The sequence below is a fragment of the Nilaparvata lugens genome, chromosome 2, assembly GCF_014356525.2.
Source record: "Nilaparvata lugens isolate BPH chromosome 2, ASM1435652v1, whole genome shotgun sequence".
Lineage (NCBI taxonomy): Eukaryota > Metazoa > Arthropoda > Insecta > Hemiptera > Delphacidae > Nilaparvata > Nilaparvata lugens.
Window position 1 is genome coordinate 39,931,835 of NC_052505.1, and position 22,234 is coordinate 39,954,068.

The window sequence follows — 22,234 nt, forward strand, 5'->3', positions numbered from 1 at the left end:
TATTCTCCTTTAATTTGGTGGTCATGTATTTGCTCAAGTTATCACTTGCTCTCATTTCTAACAATATTCTCGCTTAATTTTGTTATGATCCACTTCTGCTCTACAATCAACTCTATATATGTCAATTCGCTCAACTGCTTGTCAAGATTGATCCATTCATCTACCCAACACCCTTTCACCATATAATATAGCCTAACCTAATATTATCAGAAGAAGTTCATACTCTGAAGTACTCTTAATTTCTTCAATCAGAACAGCTCCTCCTCTCATCACTTTACAAAGATAGCAAATTTCTTAGGGGAACTGCTGGTAGCTGAGCATTGGAGGAGTACATTTGACGGAGTTTGAAAGGGAGAACATTGACTGCATGCGTAGAATGAGTATGAAGTGATGTGGGCGGAAGGTTTGACAAAGCTGTTAGCGAGAGTTGAGTGGGGATTGACGGTGGAATGAGATTAGGAGCCGCTCATACATGGACCTGAAACCCAATCGCCGTTCATCAAGGCTGTAATAGTATTTTTGATTGTTCGCCGCGCCACGGCCAATTAGATTAGACAGAAATCGGATTTGACCACCACGTGGAGGACACGTGGATAATATTGTTTGCTGACATTGTCTGTGCTGAACGTCGTACTGCAATTTGGCTAGAGAGAGAAAGAGATAGAGAGGGAATGATGGTTGAGTGGGTGGTGAAGGATTCGCTTCCACCCCCTTTTTGACAACACACCACCCCCTTCATTATTGCCCGTTCACCGGTGCAATCACAAACTGAAAATGAGCGTGTAACAAATTATTTCATTCAATATCATGCGCGTGCCCGTTAATGCGACAAGTAATCAGGCACGTTGTGCTCTACTCAAATTTGACATGATAGAACCTCATTCAAACTAGTTCATCTGTAGTTGATTTCTCTGGACTATGAATTAGACTGAGATTGCAATATTATGACATCTATAATTTTGAATCGTTATTAAGTTTTATGGGAACAATGACAAAAAGTTGGATGAGATTAATCCAGTGAAGATTACACGTAAGCCTAATATCAAATTATAGATTTACGAAAACAAGACTTTTGTTATCACAGTACTGACATCGATAAATAGTGAGTTATACAAAAAAAGTTAAATTCTGAATACTTTTAACTCAAAATATATTGGAAGGTTGTATGATATATTCTGCGATAAACGTACTTGTGTAATAATTCAGTAGCCCAAAAATATAAGTAATACAGGTGTTTCCAGTAAAGGACACTGACTGCGTACTCAAAATTCTTCGTGGTGTTTAGAATATTTAGGTGGAGAGGGGCCTGGGTCCTTCGCCTTAAGAGTAATATTTGAATATTGATTTGATATTAATACTATTTAATTATTTAGAATATTTTCAACTCATTTACTGTAACTACAATAGATAATTGACTTGAGTGGCTAAGACCTCAATAAAAAAAATCATTCAACAATACTACGTCTCATTGGATTCTGTAAAAAATTGATCAAATTAAGAGTAAACTAATTAAAATTGGAAGTTAAAAAGAAGAAGATACTATAGTGACATCCATTATTTCAGGTGCCAAGCCTTGAAAAGGCTTTTTCAGAAACCTTATATTTTTCTCCATTACACAATGCTGTGGTGAGCTTGAATTTGGAATGTTGTACCGATATAGGCCTACTATGATAATTGATTATATAAATGATATTATTCGAGAATCAAATGTGGGAGTTTCGTAAATGATGATAAATTGATATTGGTGGATTTATCCAGTTTTATTAACAAGATTAACAATGGTTTTTGAATTTTTCTCATGAACAATGCATTGTTTTGTACATAGTAAAGAGTAAACAACCAGACTAATCTTACATATTAGAGAATTTAAACTGAAGTTCCACAACAGGAGATAATCATATATCTCACTGATTTCCGATTAATCAAAATCATTCACAAGTAATAGAAATGATACAATTATAAAAAATACTTCCAGAAATAATAGGATTTACTAATATACTACTATAACTCTTAAAATCTTATCAACTTATCTTGACTAGAATGTAATGAAGTCAGACTAGTTATACAAATGAGGTCTCACAGTACATGATAATTTGGCACAAGAAAACTACTCATAACTCAGAGCAGAATAGGACTAGACATTTTTTCATTGTTTCTATAATATTTATTTGCTTCCGTAATATTTACATGATTAAACTTTAAACTATTTTTCATCTGAAACTCATACAGCGAAACCATTCGGAATACGTATTAGGAAATTGACATTAGGCTTCATTCTTGTGATTTCGAACTAGGAAAATGATTGAGTATTTTTGAGTTGACTTTCTATACCAACGAACAATCGAACATAGATAATACTCCATTATTACATTATTTACAAATCAATTTCATCAGATACATTTTCCAGGATAAGTTTTCCCACGACTGAGAATAACGGCGAGTAGAAACAAAGATTATAACACTAATAATCACTCCATAATTACATTATTTACAAATTAATTTCATTAAATAAATGTTTTCAGGATGAGTTTTTTTACCGAATTTTTCCCACAACTGAGAATATAGGTGAGTAGAAACAAAGATTAATTATTCTTATAACACTATCACTTTTAATAAATAGGTTGAATTGGTTATATTACTTGATGATATGCAATTTCCTGCATGATTTCACAATAGGATAGGCTCACTGTATTTCATGTATCAATTATTGAAATGTTGTAAAATTTACAACAATAATTTAATTATTGTTTGTATACTTACTGAATTTATTTTTAAGTTAATGTGCTTTGCACATTAGTGCTGAAAAAACAGCAATCCCAATTCAGAAAATGCAATATATAACTGGAAACTCGAAAAGCAAGTCAAATTCTATTATGGAAATGACCAGGTTATCAAAGTTCATTCGATTTCAGACTGAAGTGTTAGTGGAAAATTTTGAGTTCCATTATCTGCTCGATATTTCTGATGGGAATGTAGTATGAATAGTCCTTTGGGGATTTGAATGGAATCACTGTGAAATGACTAAGTCCTGAACCTTGTTGCTGGTTCGCCCACAATGTCGATGATCTCGTCCTCGGAGTCTGACGCCTCCTCGCCGCTACTTGACGAGCGTCGCGCTCGCGGGGATGATGCGTTGTACATGCCAGCTCCCATGTAGTCCACTGACGATGATCGTTGTGAGAAGTCCATTGGTCTCTCTGTAACAAAATAATACAAATCATTGATGATTGTTGTCACAAATTCATCATATTTCTAAGGGAATCTTCCAGTGGGAGTGTGCTCAGAAGAAGTCTCTAGTGGGTTACTTGATTGAACAAGAAAAGTTGCAGGTAGAATGCGAGAAACAAATCGAGGTGAAGTTACTGTCTGAACTTTCTGGAACACTGAATTACATAACATACTATTACTGAAACAGGAATAAGAGGATTATAATCATCAAATAATCTTATAGAGATCCATCTTTTGTTCAACCGTATGTCACTTTCTTATTTTCCATCAATCAGTGACATGGATTTTACCTATCGTGAATGAAATTGGTAGTTTTAGAATAATATGTGTATATGATGTATCATCCTGTTCATTTCCAATTGAATAAAATTCTTCTAAAATCTGTCTACTGAATTGATGTTTTAAGTCAAGTGAGCTTTGTCCCCAAACAAATCACCACTATACTCGAAGAGTTGAAGTCGGAAGCTATTGTCTCGATGAATGTCCCCATAAAAACATTGTCCCAAGCATTTTACTCTCCACTTTTCAAGAGACTAACATAGGAATAGATGAATTGATAACCATTCAAATTGGAATTGAATAAGATCATTTAGAATGAATATGATTGATGTTATGGGAATTTATCTATCTCATAATTCTCATTCCATATTTTCACCAAGGAATTTCATTCAAGAAAGTGGCAAACTGATATTGAAGGAAACTCATCATGTCTTCTCCATCTTAACTAGAACCTCAACTTGTTACTGCGCTCTAATGCATCTGCAATTGGTGTGTTGAAAGTAATTACTGGGATGCCTTATCAAATTGGCTTGACAGCATCGTTTCGAAGTAGCAAAGGTTGCTGCCGACACTGAAAATGGCGGAAACTGAGTTCGGTGGCAGAAGATGGCAGTTATTTGAAGCGACCTCAGAATGGCTGCAGCCGGGAAAGAGCTTTGACAATCAGGGCAACTGACTGACTGGCAAATTATTCTAATCAGTAAAATTCTTGGCGAAGTTTCTTGCGACGGTCGCCTTGAGCAGCCGCTTACTTGAGTGCACCCTTGACTCAATTAAGGCCTACTACTCGTCTTGCGCCGCTCTGCGCTTCTTCACCCTTCACCTTTGAAGAGTTTCCTCAAGACGTGAACTGCAAACGAAGTAGCAGGGAAGAAAAGGGGCGATCATTCTGTAAATTGCTTGCGCGAATACTATTTCCGTCTTCTCTCCTCCTTTATATTCATCTGCTTCCACTTTCCACCCCTTCAACAACTTAGCAGAACAACAAACTTCCCACAGCATCAAGCTGTCAAATTTGTAGAACAATATGACGTACAGGCTATGAACAAGGACTTATCTATTCTTTCCATAAACTCATTCATTTAAGAGTATTCGAACAATTGATGTCGCAGGATTTAAAATCTAACGACTTGCTCTCTTGACCTCCCGAGAGATGCATCCACTCCATTTTCGGGAAACTTATATACTGATTGTAACTTGATAGGCTAATGCATGCTGAATGGGAATACTATCATAGTTTTCAAGTTGAAATTGTAAAGTATTTTTTTTTTAAATCAATCTTAACCTCGTATTTTACACATTCTAATGGAATCTAATCTATTCCAATTGATGAAAACATGAAATTTTGAAATGAGAACTCACTTTGCGATTTTTTCATGCGAAGATCTTTGAAAAATAACTTTCTCAATTATTCGAATAGATTACTTCAAAATCATCAAAAGTGGAGTAGAATTGTGAAGAGGGAACAACTAGATTGCATTTGAACATGCTAATGCTACTGGATGCTCTTATTTAAGGGAAAATACTGATGGCACTGGGAGTGGTTTAAAATGATGAACCTACATACTTCAATGAATGGAGCAAGTACTTACCGGGTACCAAGCCAGGAGGAGATGAAGATACCGGTTTGTTCAACTGGGAAGTTTTATCTTCACCCATTTTTCTCAGCTGCTTCTTATGCTTCATCCTTCTATTTTGAAACCATGTTTTCACCTGAAATCAAACAAGATTTGTTTTCTCAAGATTGCGTAAGGTTTCAATGAATCAAACGTTATGTTCTTGGAATTCAATGAGGCAAGCAGGAATTTGAAAGGAAAATGTTCTTAATTCAATATTAAAGGTTCAACATGGAATTATATAAAATTGAATTAAATTCTGAAAAACAATAACTTGATTCTTTAGGGCCGTTTGCACAGTAAAAGCTTGAGCTAAACTGAATCGGCTGGTATGGTGGCTTTAACTACCAAATCTTGTTTGAATTATATAAGATTAAATCAAATTCTGAAATCATCTTACAACAAACGAGACTTGATATGGATTCAATTCTGCGTTCAAACTGGCACTGTGCGAACGGCACTAATAATATGATAATTTGATAACTCAACTTGATTTTGTAGGTTCCCCTTGAAATTATATTAGAAAATATTCGCCTTCATTGAACATCCCAATGATACAGTAGAAACCGTTATACCAATTACAACGAATTTGAGAAAACAGATGAAATATTACAGGAATTGAACTGCAATCAATCATTTAATGAATCTCACCCGACCTTCTGTGAATGACAACATTTTTTTCACCAACTCAGCAATCCAAAATCGTTTATCGGGCGTATCCCGCCCAGGCCCGGGACAAGCCCGACAACATGCCCATAGCAAGGCTGCTCAGTGTTTACAAAATATATCTCACCACTGCACAACGCTTACCGTACTCGAACAGAAGGGACAAAACAATCAGAAAGTCCTTTAATGCAGCTATATAATGCAATAAGCCCCCCAAACAAAAGAGCGGTGTGATGAATCAATCAATGCACATTAGATAATAAAAATTCAAACTTCATTACAATGCAAATTTAACAGCTATATTATAATTAATTGACTTTATTAAAAATTATATTTTCTCTCAATTTCCTAGTATTATACCACGTGTAAGTAGATTTACATGTAGCAACTGTCGGCTGTATTACTTAATTAGGCTGGATTATTACTGAATTCCCAAACTAAAGCTTGACAAAGATCTAGACGCCAGAAGTATGCTGAATCAATCCCATAATTCTAAACTTGCAAAAGGGAAATAACTTTTCTCTCCTAGTTTCCTTCTTGCTTGAACGTATCACCTTCCTTATTTACTGAGGAGAAAGAGAGCGGGCAAAGAGAAATTCACCGGCGATCGGGTAAATATTTCAAGTAATGGGTAAATTTTAAGTAGATGGTAAAACTGATCAGTCTGGAAGCCTCTGAAAACTAGGAGAGCGATCATTCTAATCCCAGCTGTCAGAGTGTTAACTGTTTCTTGACATTTTCTTTCAATTTCCAATAATGTTTTCGTTTGGGGGTACATTCTCATTCTCTCCAGGAGAATTTAATTGAGTGTCCAAGTAAATCGGACATTTAATGTAATTGTAATTTGGAAGTAAAGTCCCCCTTATAGCTATGGGATAGTTAAGATAATTGACGATTGATTCCCTCTATACTTTGGATCTTCAATACCCCTTTTGGGTGAGTATTTTTATTATTGTCATTGAATATAATTTATCATTTGTGAAGTGATTTATGTATGTTAATAATATTATTTATTTCCTCATAGGAAGCGGTGAATTGTATTTATTTGATGATCTACCTAGATCATCAATTGAATACAATCCTATTAGATATTGGTAATTATTATGTTTCTAATTCTGTTGTAAATTTGTCATCAGGTTTCTGTATCGGGCTGAGAATTTCCATTGTAAAAGGGCCGGCGACTTCTTCCAACCATGGATGGAATCGTACGTCATTGAACGCTGATGAGGAGAGAACAAGACTAACTCCCTTTTGGATCTGTCGCCGCGACGCCTGAACATTCCTGGAGGACGACTAATCATCTTCACCCTTCATCCATCTCCGCCAGGGACTCCGGACATCGCGACGACAACTACAAGATGAGTACTTGATCTTTCCCCACCAGAATTCAATGTGTCCCTTAGATTTTGGTCTCTTAAAGACGTAAATTTGGTCTCTTAAAGACGTAAATTTGGTCTCTTAAAGACGTAAATTTGGTCTCTTAAAGACGTAAATTTGGTCTCTTAAAGACGTAAATTTGGTCTCTTAAAGACGTAAATTTGGTCTCTTAAAGACGTAAATTTGGTCTCTTAAAGACGTAAATTTGGTCTCTTAAAGACGTAAATTTGGTCTCTTAAAGACGTAAATTTGGTCTCTTAAAGACGTAAATTTGGTCTCTTAAAGACGTAAATTTGGTCTCTTAAAGACAAAGATAATCTTTAATTGAAGAAAGTATTTATTGTAAAGTGTTGTTTGAATTTAAATATTTAATATAGAGGCAATCAATCGTCAAATGATTTTTATTTCGAATTCCTCACCACTAGAATAGTACTAGAAATTTCACTAACCCCTCCACCATCGGGGTCTAGCATGATTTCCAAACTTAATTATAGTTGTCTGAGAATTTAGGTTCTCAAAAGACACTATAAAATTGGTAGCAGAACGTACGGTTAATTAGTGAATTTTCTGGTCCTATTTTTGTGTTGGAATTGGAAATTTAAATTTGAAATGGGAAAATTGAATTCTGATGGAATATTATTAAATTAATGAAATTTTTAAGTGATTTAATGAGTAGCGGTTTCCAGACTATCAGGTTCCATTATTTATCTAAAGTAGGAAAAATTTTAGTGATATTGAATTATCAAGCTTTTCAATTGTGTAGAAGTAATAAGTATTAATAATTAGTAGATTTGATTATAATAGGATAACATGGCGGTTACACTGGAGATAGTGAAAACGGCATTTACAAGTAACCGTGTAATTAATTCATTTTTGTCTCATAAAATTAACCCAGATGTATTAGTAAAAGATGAACTTCTGTTCGAATTGGAAATCCTAGGTTTAGATAGATCGGAAATGCAAAGTCAGACAGTTGATTGTCTGAGAACTTTGTTTAGACAAAAGATCGCTGACCTCACTGAACGTAGACAAGTGTCCTATGAAACGTTAAGATCTCATAGCACAATAAAAGAAATTAGCTCTCGAATTCTATATTTATTGGAAGAACTTGAATCAATGTCGGAACTGACTAGAAAAGAAATTGTGAAATTAGAATCGAAGATTCTTCATTTCATTTCAGTGATTGAACAATCTTTGAAAGCCTTTCCAACAATAACACCAGATAAACAAGAAAATCATTGACCTTGTTGTATGAAATGATAAATATGTTGCCTTCTATCATTGCTCGTACTGTAGATTTGCAAAGTAAACAAGTTAAGAGTAGGCCTCCTTCTCCAGCTAATATGAAATCGCCTAGTGCATTCTCATTTCCCAGTACATCAAATGTTGTAGTTTCAAATCAACCAGGTACAAGTAAACTATTGAATATACCTTCTGTGAACATAATAAATTCGCCAACTGGAGAGGTGAATGCAGCTGCAGGCCCTGACAATAATATAATTTTGAGTCAAAATCAAAATCAGGTACAACATTCAATGTATTCAAAAATACATAACCCCATTGAATCTTTGACTAAAAATTTGAAACCTACTGATGGTCTGAACATTCATGATTTGTTATCGTTTCTAACTATTGCACTAAAAATTCAGTCATTTTCTCAAATAGATGACGGCCAGATGCTAAAACTATTAGTGCCATTCACAGTTGGGCCTCTATGCGATAAAATCACTATGGCGATCAATTCAAGTCACTCTTTTGATAAATTCCACCAGGAGGTTCTGAACTATTTTGTACCACAGAGACTTATGTCAACAATAGTCAAAGATCGATTTTATCGACTGCAAGCGCCGGTTGAGCCTATATCAGCTTACGTGGTGTCGATAAAAGAGAGTGCTTTGCTATTGAGATTGGAAAAATCAGAAGCTGAAGTCGTATCTACAATATTAAGTGGTCTGAGTCCTCACGAAAGGTCAAGGTTAATTTTCATGAACAAACCTACAACTCTAGCCCAATTAGATGAAATCTGTATCCAGGCACAAAATTTACATTTTGCAGACATCGAGAGAGATGCTTTCTATAGGACTAATAAGGATAATAACAATACACCTCAATTTGAAAAGAGACCCATAAATAACTATCCCAACAGAGGATACAGGCAGGGATTTGTATGCTATAAATGCAATGGACCCAATCACATTGCAAGAAATTGCACTAAGAATTTAAACTTCAACCTAGCCTCATCAACAAAAAAAACTTAGTGTCAAAAGTAAATAAAGTAGAAAAACAATCAAAATTGAAATCATTGAAAAATAAAATTTCTAATTCTAAGAAACGTTTCATTCAAAATTTGCAAAGAAAATCTGAAAATAAAGTGTGTGGGATGATTTATTCTAACAAAGCTCTTCCCTTTGTACCAGCGAATTTCAATAATGGTGAAACTACATTCCAATGTCTAGTTGACTCTGGTTCAGCGTTTTCAATAATAAAAGCCTCCACACTTCAGGAAATAATTAGCAGTAATAAACTTAAAGAAATTGAGATCATTGAAGATCAAGTTATTTGTTCGACTGCAAATTCTTCTAAATTAGTTATGAATACGTCGTGCATTTTGAAAATTAAAATAGAAATATTCTCATGGAAATTCCGATTTTTAATTGCTGATAACTTGCCAGTTGAAATAATTTTGGGATGTGACTTCATAGAGCACTCTCAGATCCTAGTGAATTTAATAAGAAGAAACTTTTTCTTTGACTTCAGTCCTCACTTGAAATTTCCTTTAATCAATAAAGATTTTTCTAACAATTCCGAAATTCAAGTTCATAATATCATGGAGAGACTGGCCCCAATGGACTTATCGCATTTGAGTTATTTTGATAGGAGTAGTCTAGAGAAATTGATCAGTAAACACGCAGATGTTCTGACTGAGAAAATTGGATCAACCGATCTAATAAAATATGATATTAAATTAACATCCAACAAGGTTGTCAGATCTCAACCGTATTCTATGAATCCAATCAAGTTAGAATATCTAAGAAAAAAGATTCAACAGCTACTAGATGAAGATATAATTGAGCCCTCAACATCGCAGTACTCGTCACCTTGTTTATTGGTGCCCAAACCAACTCCAAATTCTTATCGATTGTGCATTGATTATCGTCGCCTCAATAAGGTAATAGAGTTACAGTCAGCTCCATTAGGAAATCTTCACGAATGTTTTCATTATTTTTCAAATGCTAAGTGGTTTTCGTGCATTGATTTGACTAGCGCTTATAACCAAATCCATTTGACTGAAAATCGAAGCATCTAACAGCGTTCATAACACCATTTAACTTGTATCAATTCAAGCGTTTGCCATATGGAATCAGTTGTGGATCAGCTGTTTTGACCAACTTAATGCAGAAATTGTTTGGTGACTTGCGTTTCAAGGGACTATTTTTTTATTTGGATGATTTGATTATATATACTGACACTCTCGAAAATCATTGGAAATTATTAGATGAAGTTTTCTGTAGATTAAAACGATCAAACCTGACAGTGAACCCTCAGAAATGTAACTTTGCTGCTAACAAAATCAATTTCCTAGGTCATTTGGTTTCTCATAATAGTATTTCGATCGACCCAGAAAGAACAAAACCAATTGTTAATTTTCCTGTTCCAACTAAAGTAAAAGGAATTGAACGATTCTTGGGAATGGTGCAGTTTTTCTCTAAGTTTATCCCCAACTTAGCACAGATTTCAGCCCCATTGAATGCCTTGAGGAAGAAAAATGCGAAATTCATATGGAATGATGAATGTCAAAAATCGTTTGATAAACTAAAACAGATTCTGTCACAGCCTCCGCTTCTAAAAATGGCTGATTTCAATGAGAAGTTTATTTTGAGCACTGATGCTTCTTCAATTGCAATAGGATGTGTGTTGGGTCAGATGCAAGATGGAGCTTTTGCCCCAATCGCTTATGCATCACGCACCCTATCACCATTAGAACGAAAATATTCCACCTATGAAAAGGAAACTTTAGCTGCACTTTATGGAGTTGAGAAATTCAAATATTTTCTTGAACATACAAAATTCATTCTGAGAACTGATTGTAATGCACTGCAATTTGTCTTGAACCACCCAAAGCAACTTGGTAGGATAGGGAGATGGGTTCTAAGGTTATCTGCCTTCCAGTTTACTACAGAGCATGTGAAAGGCGTTGACAATAAGGTCGCCGATTGTTTAAGCCGTATGTTTGAAGACTCTCCTCCCGAAGTAATAGAACAGAATTTATGTAGTATAAATTTAGTAGATTTCCCACTCAGTTTCACTGATATTTCAACCTATCAGAAGCAGGACGAATTTGTGAAGGAGATAATGCAATCAGCGAGTGCTGGTAATGATATCTTTCCGTATCAAATAAAAAAGGGAATTCTAGTATGCAATGTTCGAAATTCAACTGAACCAAAAATAGTACTTCCCCAAGTTCTAAAACCTATGGTTTGCAAGTATTACCACGAATCTTTGTTTGGCGCTCATCTAGGATATACAAAAACTTTGAATAAAATTAAACAGGTTTTCACTTGGAAAGGAATATCTAAAGATGTAGGAGTATTTATTAAGAACTGTAAATATGTGCATTATCTAAACCAGCACAGAAGGCTAATTATGGCTATATGGCTTCCAGTGTTGCTTCTTACCCCATGGAGAAATTATTTATAGATTTTGTAGGAAAACTCCCAAGATCTTCTAAAGGTAATTGCATGATTTTTAGCTGTCTCGACGCTTTTAGTAAGTATTGCTGGCTGATTGCAGTCAGAGAAGCCAATGCTAATACCGTTTGCAATGAACTACAAAGGATTTTCACTAATTTCGGTGTACCTAAAATAATAGTGTCAGACAATGGACCACAATTCAAATCTAATATATTCAATAAGTTCTGTTTTCAAAGAGGCATTTTACATGTCACGTGTACTCCATACCACCCTCAATCCAACGCTGTTGAAAGAGTACATAGGAATTTGAAATCTGCACTTATTGCATTCTCTTCTCATGACCACACAAAATGGGATGTACCACTCAGTTGGTTACCTCTAGCATTTAATTGCAGCTTCCATGAAAGTAGTAAGTATACTCCTTATGAGTTGATATTCAGGCATAAACCAACTCACCCACTCACGAATATATGGGTAATAGATGAAATACTGCCCCAGAAATTCAGTGAAAATACGAGAAAATTGTGGAAACAAGCTCATGAAAACCTCTTGAAATCGCAGAGTAAAGTGAAGGAAAGATTTGACTTACAAAGAAGTAGAATCCCTTTCAAAACTAATGATAGAGTTTTCCTGAAAGCTAATCCAATTTAGTAGAGCTGCTGATAAAATTTCGGCAAAGTTAGCACATAGATGGTCTGGCCCATTCATAATAAAAGAATGGATTTCACCTGTATCTGTAAAGTTATTTTCCATGGATGGAAATACATTCATACGACGTGCACATGTATCACAATTGAAATTAGATAAGAGCATTAATACAGGAGACACATAAGAAGTCAGGTGGACGCATCTGAATTTCGTGACTGTAACTGTAACTATGACTGAATTTAGTGACTGTTATATCATGTCTTTGAAGTTGTAATAATTGAAAGTCGACTATAAACAAGAGAGAAATTTCCTAGGTAGTAATATAAGTTCATGGCCATGATTATAGTGATAAGAATATTAGGAAGATAAGGGTAAAATAGGATAAATAAGTAGAATTATTATAATAATCGTAATTGGAGTATAATCTTATATAATATCAAATTTTTATATATAATCAATTAAACTATATCGTTGTGAATAAGGCATAATCAGTTTATTATTGTGTACTCAAGTAGGATTATTCAGTTAGGTTGTAGTATTTTATTCACGTACTATAGTATTCATTGGCAATATAGAAATAGGTTAGTAGTGTTAATGTGTAACTAGATTAAGTATTGAATGAAAAGCTTGATATATCGATAATTCTCAGAGTAGTTCATTGTTCTAGTAAGGTTTCATGATAATTTTGTTGATATTATGATATCGTTAAATGAGTATTTTGTGTAATGTTGACTTCGAACGGCTAGCTCCGTTCAGAGAGAATAGGATCCAGACAGAGTCAATCCTATTTTCTCTGACTGCATTCGACGTAAGTTACTCTCGCACACTCTCTCTCACAACCTTCATGACTTGTAGTACGGTAGTAGTAAGTGTTTGCTCGGAAAACCAGTCAACGACGCTAGATTGCGCTGGGCCCGCGCTTTTCTTCGTTTCGACTGACTCCGAATGCTGTGGATTCTCCCCACACCCTTTCAATTGGCGCGCTCACCTATTCAAAATTTTGGTAGTTTTTTCATTGGCGTCCAACTTTCCTTTAACGGGGGGAGAATCTGTACCAAAATTTTGAGTTATTAAATGGAATTTATTCTATCTTAAGTTAGTAGTTTTCAGTTCCCATGAAGATAGTAAATTTATTCTTGTTCATTGGCAACTTAGCCAGCATTTCTAAAATCGTTATAATTATGATCAGAATCTTATTAAAGTCCTTGGTTCCCACGATCCCACTTGGAATTATCTATTCTCACGACAGATCTAGACGCCAGAAGTATGCTGAATCAATCCCATAATTCTAAACTTGCAAAAGGGAAATAACTTTTCTCTCCTAGTTTCCTTCTTGCTTGAACGTATCACCTTCCTTATTTACTGAGGAGAAAGAGAGTGGGCGAAGAGAAATTCACCGGCGATCGGGTAAATATTTTAAAGTTTTATGGTAGAACTGACCAGTCTGGAAGCCTCTGAAAACTAGGAGAGCAATCATTCTAATCCCAGCTGTCAGAGTGTTAACTGTTTCTTGAGATTTCTTACAATTTACAGTAATATGTTTTCGTTTGGGGGTACATTCTCATTCTCTCCAGGAGAATTTAATTGATTGTCCAAGTAAATCGGACATTTAATGTAATTGTAATTTAGAAGTAAAGTCCCCCTTATAGCTATGAGATAGTTAAGATAATTGACGATTGATTTCCTCTATACTTCGCATCTTCAATACCCATTTTGGGTGAGTATTTTCATTATTGTAATTGAATATAATTTATCATTTTTGTAGTGATTTAGAAGTGTTTGATTTATGTATGTTAATAATATTATTTATTTCCTCATAGGAAGCGGTGAATTGTATTTATTTGATGATCTACCTAGATCATCAATTGAATACAATCCTATTAGATATTGGTAATTATTATGTTTCTAATTCTGTTGTAAATTTGTCATCAGGTTTCTGTATCGGGCTGAGAATTTCCATTGTAAAAGGGCCGGCGACTTCTTCCAACCATGGATGGAATCGTACGTCATTGAACGCTGATGAGGAGAGAACAAGACTAACTCCCTTTTGGATCTGTCGCCGCGACGCCTGAACATTCCTGGAGGACGACTAATCATCTTCACCCTTCATCCATCTCCGCCAGGGACTCCGGACATCGCGACGACAACTACAAGATGAGTACTTGATCTTTCCCCACCAGAATTCAATGTGTCCCTTAAATTTTGGTCTCTTAAAGACGTAAATTTGGTCTCTTAAAGACAAAGATAATCTTTAATTGAAGAAAGTATTTATTGTAAAGTGTTGTTTGAATTTAAATATTTAATATAGAGGCAATCAATCGTCAAATGATTTTTATTTCGGATTCCTCACCACTGGAATAGTACTAGAAATTTCACTAACCCCTCCACCATCGGGGTCTCGCATGATTTCCAAACTTAATTATAGTTGTCTGAGAATTTAGGTTCTCAAAAGACACTATAAAATTGGTAGCAGAGCGTACGGTTAATTAGTGAATTTTCTGGTCCTATTTTTGTGTTGGAATTGGAAATTTAAATTTGAAATGGGAAAATTGAATTCTGATGGAATATTATTAAATTAATGAAATTTTGAAATGAGAACTCACTTTGCGATTTTTTCATGCGAAGATCTTTGAAAAATAACTTTCTCAATTATTCGAATAGATTACTTCAAAATCATCAAAAGTGGAGTAGAATTGTGAAGAGGGAACAACTAGATTGCATTTGAACATGCTAATGCTACTGGATGCTCTTATTTAAGGGAAAATACTGATGGCACTGGGAGTGGTTTAAAATGATGAACCTACATACTTCAATGAATGGAGCAAGTACTTACCGGGTACCAAGCCAGGAGGAGATGAAGATACCGGTTTGTTCAACTGGGAAGTTTTATCTTCACCCATTTTTCTCAGCTGCTTCTTATGCTTCATCCTTCTATTTTGAAACCATGTTTTCACCTGAAATCAAACAAGATTTGTTTTCTCAAGATTGCGTAAGGTTTCAATGAATCAAACGTTATGTTCTTGGAATTCAATGAGGCAAGCAGGAACTTGGAAGGAAAATGTTCTTAATTCAATATTAAAGGTTCAACATGGAATTATATAAAATTGAATTAAATTCTGAAAAACAATAACTTGATTCTTTAGGGCCGTTTGCACAGTAAAAGCTTGAGCTAAACTGAATCGGCTGGTATGGTGGCTTTAACTACCAAATCTTGTTTGAATTATATAAGATTAAATCAAATTCTGAAATCATCTTACAACAAACGAGACTTGATATGGATTCAATTCTGCGTTCAAACTGGCACTGTGCGAACAGCACTAATAATATGATAATTTGATAACTCAACTTGATTTTGTAGGTTCCCCTTGAAATTATATTAGAAAATATTCGCCTTCATTGAACATCCCAATGATACAGTAGAAACCGTTATACCAATTACAACGAATTTGAGAAAACAGATAAGAAACAGATGAAATATTACAGGAATTGAACTGCAATCAATCATTTAATGAATCTCACCCGACCTTCTGTTTAAAATTATTGGTTTCCAATTTTTCCAACCAGCGGACAAAGTTTTTTATTTCGCTATTGATGCTCAGAAAGTGAAATAGGAAAGGCTTCAATGATTTGATATTATATGATGTTTGTGTTAGTGATTGGATACTAAGAGCGGAAGATAAAAAAAATACCAAATTCACATCAACACTCTCCAGTACTGGGAACAGCCCCATCTTCCATCACTGTTGTACAACTAGTAGTTAGAGGACTAGTTAACATTGCTAATAAGTTGTAATCTAATTCGTTTCACAACTCAAAACTGATTGGCTTGATAAGAAGATAACTTTGTGAAGTATACATATAATTGATTCCAACTTCCAATACTCAATTAAAATTCTAGATACAATTCTAATAACCAAAAACCGTTTCCTCACTCATGTAATATTCTAATAATCGTCATGCAGTAATAATGAAATAGAGCTCCACCATATCACAATACCTTATAAAAATGATAATGATAAATTGTATTATCATACAGTGAAATATGATGATAAATGAAAAATAATGGTAAAAGTGGAGATGCAAAAAAATTATATAAAAACGTTTTCATTTATTATCTTATGAAAAAAGTCAAAATTAAAAAATACATTAACGTTCAAAGTGGTTGAAATACACTCACTTGCGTTTCAGATAGGTGCAGAGCATTGGCAAGCTCCACTCTCTCGGGGGTTGACAGATAGCGTTGCGCTTCAAATCGCTTTTCCAGTCCTGTAAGCTGATGATCAGAAAATACGGTTCTCGCTTTCCTCCTACGGCAATGTTTGCTGCCGTAGTCGGCCGAAGTGCCACTGAACAGAGATCCGAACGGCAAACCTGCAAAATTCACCAAATTAATCTTAATATCTTTCCTGTGGTTTTCCGGGTTTTCTGACAGAAAAATTCATTCGATTGTATTTGCAAATTGGTAATGTAATATAACAATTTGAATTTGTTTATCCCACTGTTACTTCAAGCATGTTTTATCGTAAAGTTGGAAAACTTATCTGAATAATGAACGAATTGATTGGCGATATTATTAGTGTTATGAAAAGTATTGAAGAAGCAATAAGCTAAAGTTGGAAAACTTATCTCCAGAAAGAACAAATAAATTGGCGATTTTAGTGTTATGAAGATTCTTGAAAATTGAAGATGGGACATCCATGAGAACACTAGAGTATCACTGTTCGTGTTACTCGAGGGTAGAGATAGGTTCGAGTTTATTTAGAGAGGAAGAAATTAGTGTGGAATCCATCAAATAATATCTAATCCTATCGCAAATATTAGTTCAAAGTGTACATTTTCCAACAGTGTAGCCTGTGTAAGGGTACTCGGGAAAAATAATAATTCAAATGGATAAAGAAACACTCACTTACCAGGAGTTGTGAAGAGGAAGGGGTCGGTCTTGTGGAGATAGGAAGCTGGATACGTGAGATAGGCGGCTGCCATTGCTGGCGGTAGGAGAGGATACACCTCAGTTGCTCGGCTAGCTGCCATTCTGTTCATTCCATTGCTGATCTGCAACAAACAAAATATGCATTTCCAGACAACAGCTCGACTTAATTTGGATTATTTGTTTGTTCATTTATTTGTATAAAGAATAAAGAAGTAAGAAGAAGGAGAAGAAGAAGAAGAGGAAGAAGAAGAAGAAGAGGAAGAAGAAGAAGAAGAAGAGAAGAAGAAGAGAAGAAGAAGAGAAGAAGAAGAAGAAGAAGATTGAATGACAAAAAAAAGTTTGAAGTGCAGCATTAGCTAGTCTATTGACGTATTAGTTAGTATTGACATCCATTTTATGTATGGGAAGATTTCATATTTCTTAGGTATCTAGAGTGGAGACGAACTTTTCTTTCCTTTTCCTTTTCTTTGCTTTCCTCTTATAAGTTTCCAAAAATTCAGATCAATGTTGAAAATTCGGGATTGATATCATTTTAAGAGCCTATTGTTCCTTGCTAGAGCTACTATCATGGAAATTTTCAGTTTTTTAGGTAAATCTGGTAGAAAATTGCATCAACAAGTAATCTTGTCATCAATTTTGGTTAGAAATCAAAATCACCTCCAATGCTCCCAAAAATCCAGTCATCAATAATTCAAATTAGTTAATTTCATCTCACTCCTATACAGGAGTGATCCGTGGTCTAGTGGATAGAGTGCTTGCTTAGCAGCATAGAGATCCCGGGTTCAAACCCTTATTAATTCAAAGGAATTAATTATTCCTCTCATAGCCAAAAGTTTTATAACCAGATCACTCCCGTATTATCGGATGGGCACGTTAAACTGTCGGTCCCGGCTGAAGTAGACAGTCGTGAGGCCTATTGACGGCTTAAATTATATATTCAGGCGGTGGGACCTTCAAAAGCCATACGAATTTACTTTTACTCCTATACATTTGCTTGTTGTTGGTTTGTTTGAAATTTCTTCCTGGTGACTCTAGGAGAGTATAGGAAATCGTCAAATATAAAACAATAATCTGGAAAATATATCATACAAACCATTCAAAATCTCATTTATATAATTTTTAAAACCTTTCAATAACTATTTCTGCTTTATGAGTTTGTAGCCAAAAATTTCAAATACAAATTCCGTGATGAGATTCGAGTATTTGAGCGAAATGAATATCCAGTATTGTCATCCTCCAGAGACATGTATATGTTCAAATTATTCACTTGCAATATTATATAGGGCTTCAATTTCCGTGAATTCTACAGAAGTTGGAAAAACACGATCTCAATATTATAATAAATAAAGCCAATTAATTATTCAACGAGCATATCGAGCCCCTACTTCCAACTTGAGGATCAAGTCCTTTGTGGGTGTGCATGTTCGACGATAGATCACATCAACCAACTTTGCATTCCCAGCACGTATTGTTTGGATCATCATGTAGATTGATGAAATCAATAAAAAATAAAAAATAAATCGACTCACTTCTCTGTACTTTATAAGGTTGTAATAGGATAACATTGAAAGATATGGTGTGGCACACGCACACTACTTTCCTTACAATTATAATATCTCTCTCAATTGGCAATAGATTCCATTGAATCTTCACAAATTTAACCCTGAAGACTTTCAGCATAAAAGTAATTCCCTACTTTATTTTGAGAAAAAACTGTTCTAACTCTGGTTAGAAACAATTAATAGTCAGCAATCGTAAAGGGCGATTTAATGCTCGAAATTCTGTATATGATCATTGGTATTGTTAATTTTTAGAAAATTCATTCTCCATTAGTTCTAAGAGTTTGATCCATTTAACCTCTCGCAAGATAAGCGACTCCTCGAATATAAAGAATTGATCTCATAATAATTTTGTGAACTTTTCAACTTATTGTTCAAAATTCAACAAATCTCACCAATTATATTACTCATTTATTCTCTCAGCCAATCAACCATATTATACAAATTTCATAAGCTTCATAACAAGCTGTAATTGATCAAATTATTGTGAATATATTGCATTCCTCATTAAAATTGAATAGCGAGCCTTGTGTTGCGGGTTGCCTATCTGTGATCTACCACATGCATGAGAGGGAGATCACAAATAATGGGGTAGATCCCCTGCTAGTCTCCCAGAAAGGGTACATAGAGCTCATGAATAACTGTCCAGGGTGGCAATTTGGAGACATTGATACTATTTTCTAGTCATTTTTGAGAAAACAGTGATTTACAGTAAATATAATACACGGACTACAATACGGAGCTTTTACAATTTTACCAGGAACGATTCATGACAGTGTTGAAAGTTTATGTACTAGCTTGAATAATAGCTATCAATGGTATGAATATTTGAATAGAATCATAAATAAGAATAGAATTGCAATAATTATTCTCAAATGATTGGTTATTGATTAATAACTCTATGCAATTTGAACTATTTCTCTTGACTTCCCATTGCTATCAATAAATCAGCGGCATTTTGAGCAAGTTATTCAGCCCGGGTCCAGCTCGGGTGCTCACAAGCTCATTGTCAGGATACATATTTTGACATCTCATCTTATCTCATATAATGTGAGTTTGTCTCGTCAAAAATTGAAACCGGTTTTGAAAAGACAGGAAAAAGTTCATGTTTCATTAGTTACATAGATATAAACAGATATACATTGTTCAAGAAAAACTGGGAGAAGATTTAAAAATAGCGAATCAAGTTTATAAATAATAAAACATCGAGAGGTTGAAAGAATTCTTCAATCTACTCCTGGTGTGAATTCATGAAATTCCCTTCACGATATATTTTGTGAAGGGAATTTCTTGAATGGAATCTCTTTTTTGGAAAGTTATAGCTGAGCTCAAACTTGCGATAGTAGCTACATTTGACTACTGTAGATATTCATCGCTTGATTCTCCACTCATGCTACACTATTCAAATGATTCCTATAGTAGTCACTTAATGCTCAAGCTGAATTTCTAATGAACGAGGGTCGTAGGGATTGATAAAAATCTCAGTCAATCCATGCTTTAAGATAGCTCTAAATAGTCATAATTCTGTTATCCAGTGATGATTTCTCTCCAAAATATTTCTTTTGGAGCGAAAACAATTTTTTTCCAATAGAATGAACATGTTTAAACACATTTCCCAGAGGAATTATCAAATCCAACTGTAGAATCTGTACGACTTAAGTCTCGCTATAGTTGTTTCCACAACTGAATTGATTCTATAAAATGTATTATCATCAAATATTTCCAACGCACAAACTGACAAACTACAGGCATTCATGAATAACCTACTGATTGATCCCGATCATAATTCTAGAAATATATTCAATGTTTAATGTGAAAACTATTCAATGCCTAGAACACAAATTACTGTTGATTCTAAAGAAACTCTATGAGATAACAAGGAATTATGATCGCTCTTTGAGAATTAGAAAAATACTATTTTGTCAATTTCTGTTTTAATATAATAAATATTATTCTATTCAACGTTCAGGATTGCATGACGAATACGTTACTTCCACTATACATCTTTTTGGTCTGCTTTGACTGAAATTCCAGTATACAATCAATCAAAATATGCCTACTTTATATTTTCACTCCCAAGCTCGAAAAATACTCTTGGTTCTTGATGCCCATTCAACCGCGTTTCAATGAAGTAATCTACTAAAATGCCATCATAGTACAAATATAAGCATATTTGCCCACTATGCGATGGTGTCTTTTAACCGCAGTTACTTGTAGGACATATCACTGTGCTTGAATAATACAATCAGCATTATTATATCAATCAAGAATAAACACAACACGGAATTCATGAGTGATCTTGAAAAGTCGTACCTGAACTGATGGTGGCAAAGCATGACCGGGTTTGGGACGAAATAGAATGTCCTCGATCAGGAAAGAAGTTCTCTGTCCAGCCGAGGTATTCCGCTGTAGATCCCCAGGTTTCTCCATAGATGTACCGGTCCGTAATCAGAATGTTTCACTGCAGAATCCGTTGAAATCAATCCATGCGAGTTTGAGTCTGAATGAAGTTTGGTAGCTTCAATAAGGTTCAATTTAGTGGGATTTTATTCACTGGAATCGCCAAAATCAATGGATTGCGAGCTTCAGTTGAGTTGGAATTCCTTTTACAGAAGCTGCCAAAATCAATCAAAACGGATGTGAATCTGAATGAGGTATATTGGATGATTCAGCTCCAAGTTTTGAGTAGACTTTGAGTAGAAATCACTGATATGGAATTTGATTAGATTGAAATTGGTTGGTATGGAGTTGGATTGATATTTGGAATGAATTTGAATTGGGTTGGAGTATATGAGGTGAGGGTTGAATTATGTTTGCTAATAGTTCGAAAACTTTAGTTGATGACCGTAACAAACGCGTTCAGTTACCCGGTATGTGGAAGGCAATGAGGAAGCGATCCGCACAGCAGAGACAAGCGCTCGTTAGTAATTAGTGAGCGTGAGTAGCGACCGCGCCTGAGTGAAACGTGTCGCCGAACTGGCACAGTTGCGTTCCGCCCTCCGCGTTCCGCTCAGCAGACAAGGCACCAGTTGACGGTGGTGGGTTAATGAGCGATTTCTGCTCTGACTGCCATGTTAAGGGATCAACGCAGATGCGGCCACCCCATTGGTGCATCGATCCTGGCGCGGAGGGCGTCCTCAAAGCCCATTGGCTTCTCTTAACAGGCGTTTAGTAACCTAGGCAACCGCCATCGTGCTAAGGATTCAACCGTGGGGTAATATGGAAATCACGGGCCGGATT

The 22,234-nt window shown here is 35.1% G+C and overlaps 1 protein-coding gene across 1 annotated transcript; it reads right to left on the minus strand.

Annotated features, from left to right (window-relative positions):
- Positions 1-1,741: 1,741 nt before the first annotated feature.
- On the minus strand, positions 1,742-22,031 carry LOC111043530 (brain-specific homeobox protein homolog). Its single transcript, XM_039421212.1, has 5 exons — positions 21,308-22,031; positions 17,416-17,557; positions 16,683-16,876; positions 15,339-15,459; positions 1,742-3,197 (listed from the first exon to the last, which is right to left on the minus strand). The coding sequence occupies exons 1-5, from the start codon at positions 21,422-21,424 to the stop codon at positions 3,022-3,024; spliced, it is 750 nt and encodes a 249-aa protein (XP_039277146.1). The 5' UTR covers positions 21,425-22,031; the 3' UTR covers positions 1,742-3,021.
- Positions 22,032-22,234: the final 203 nt, after the last annotated feature.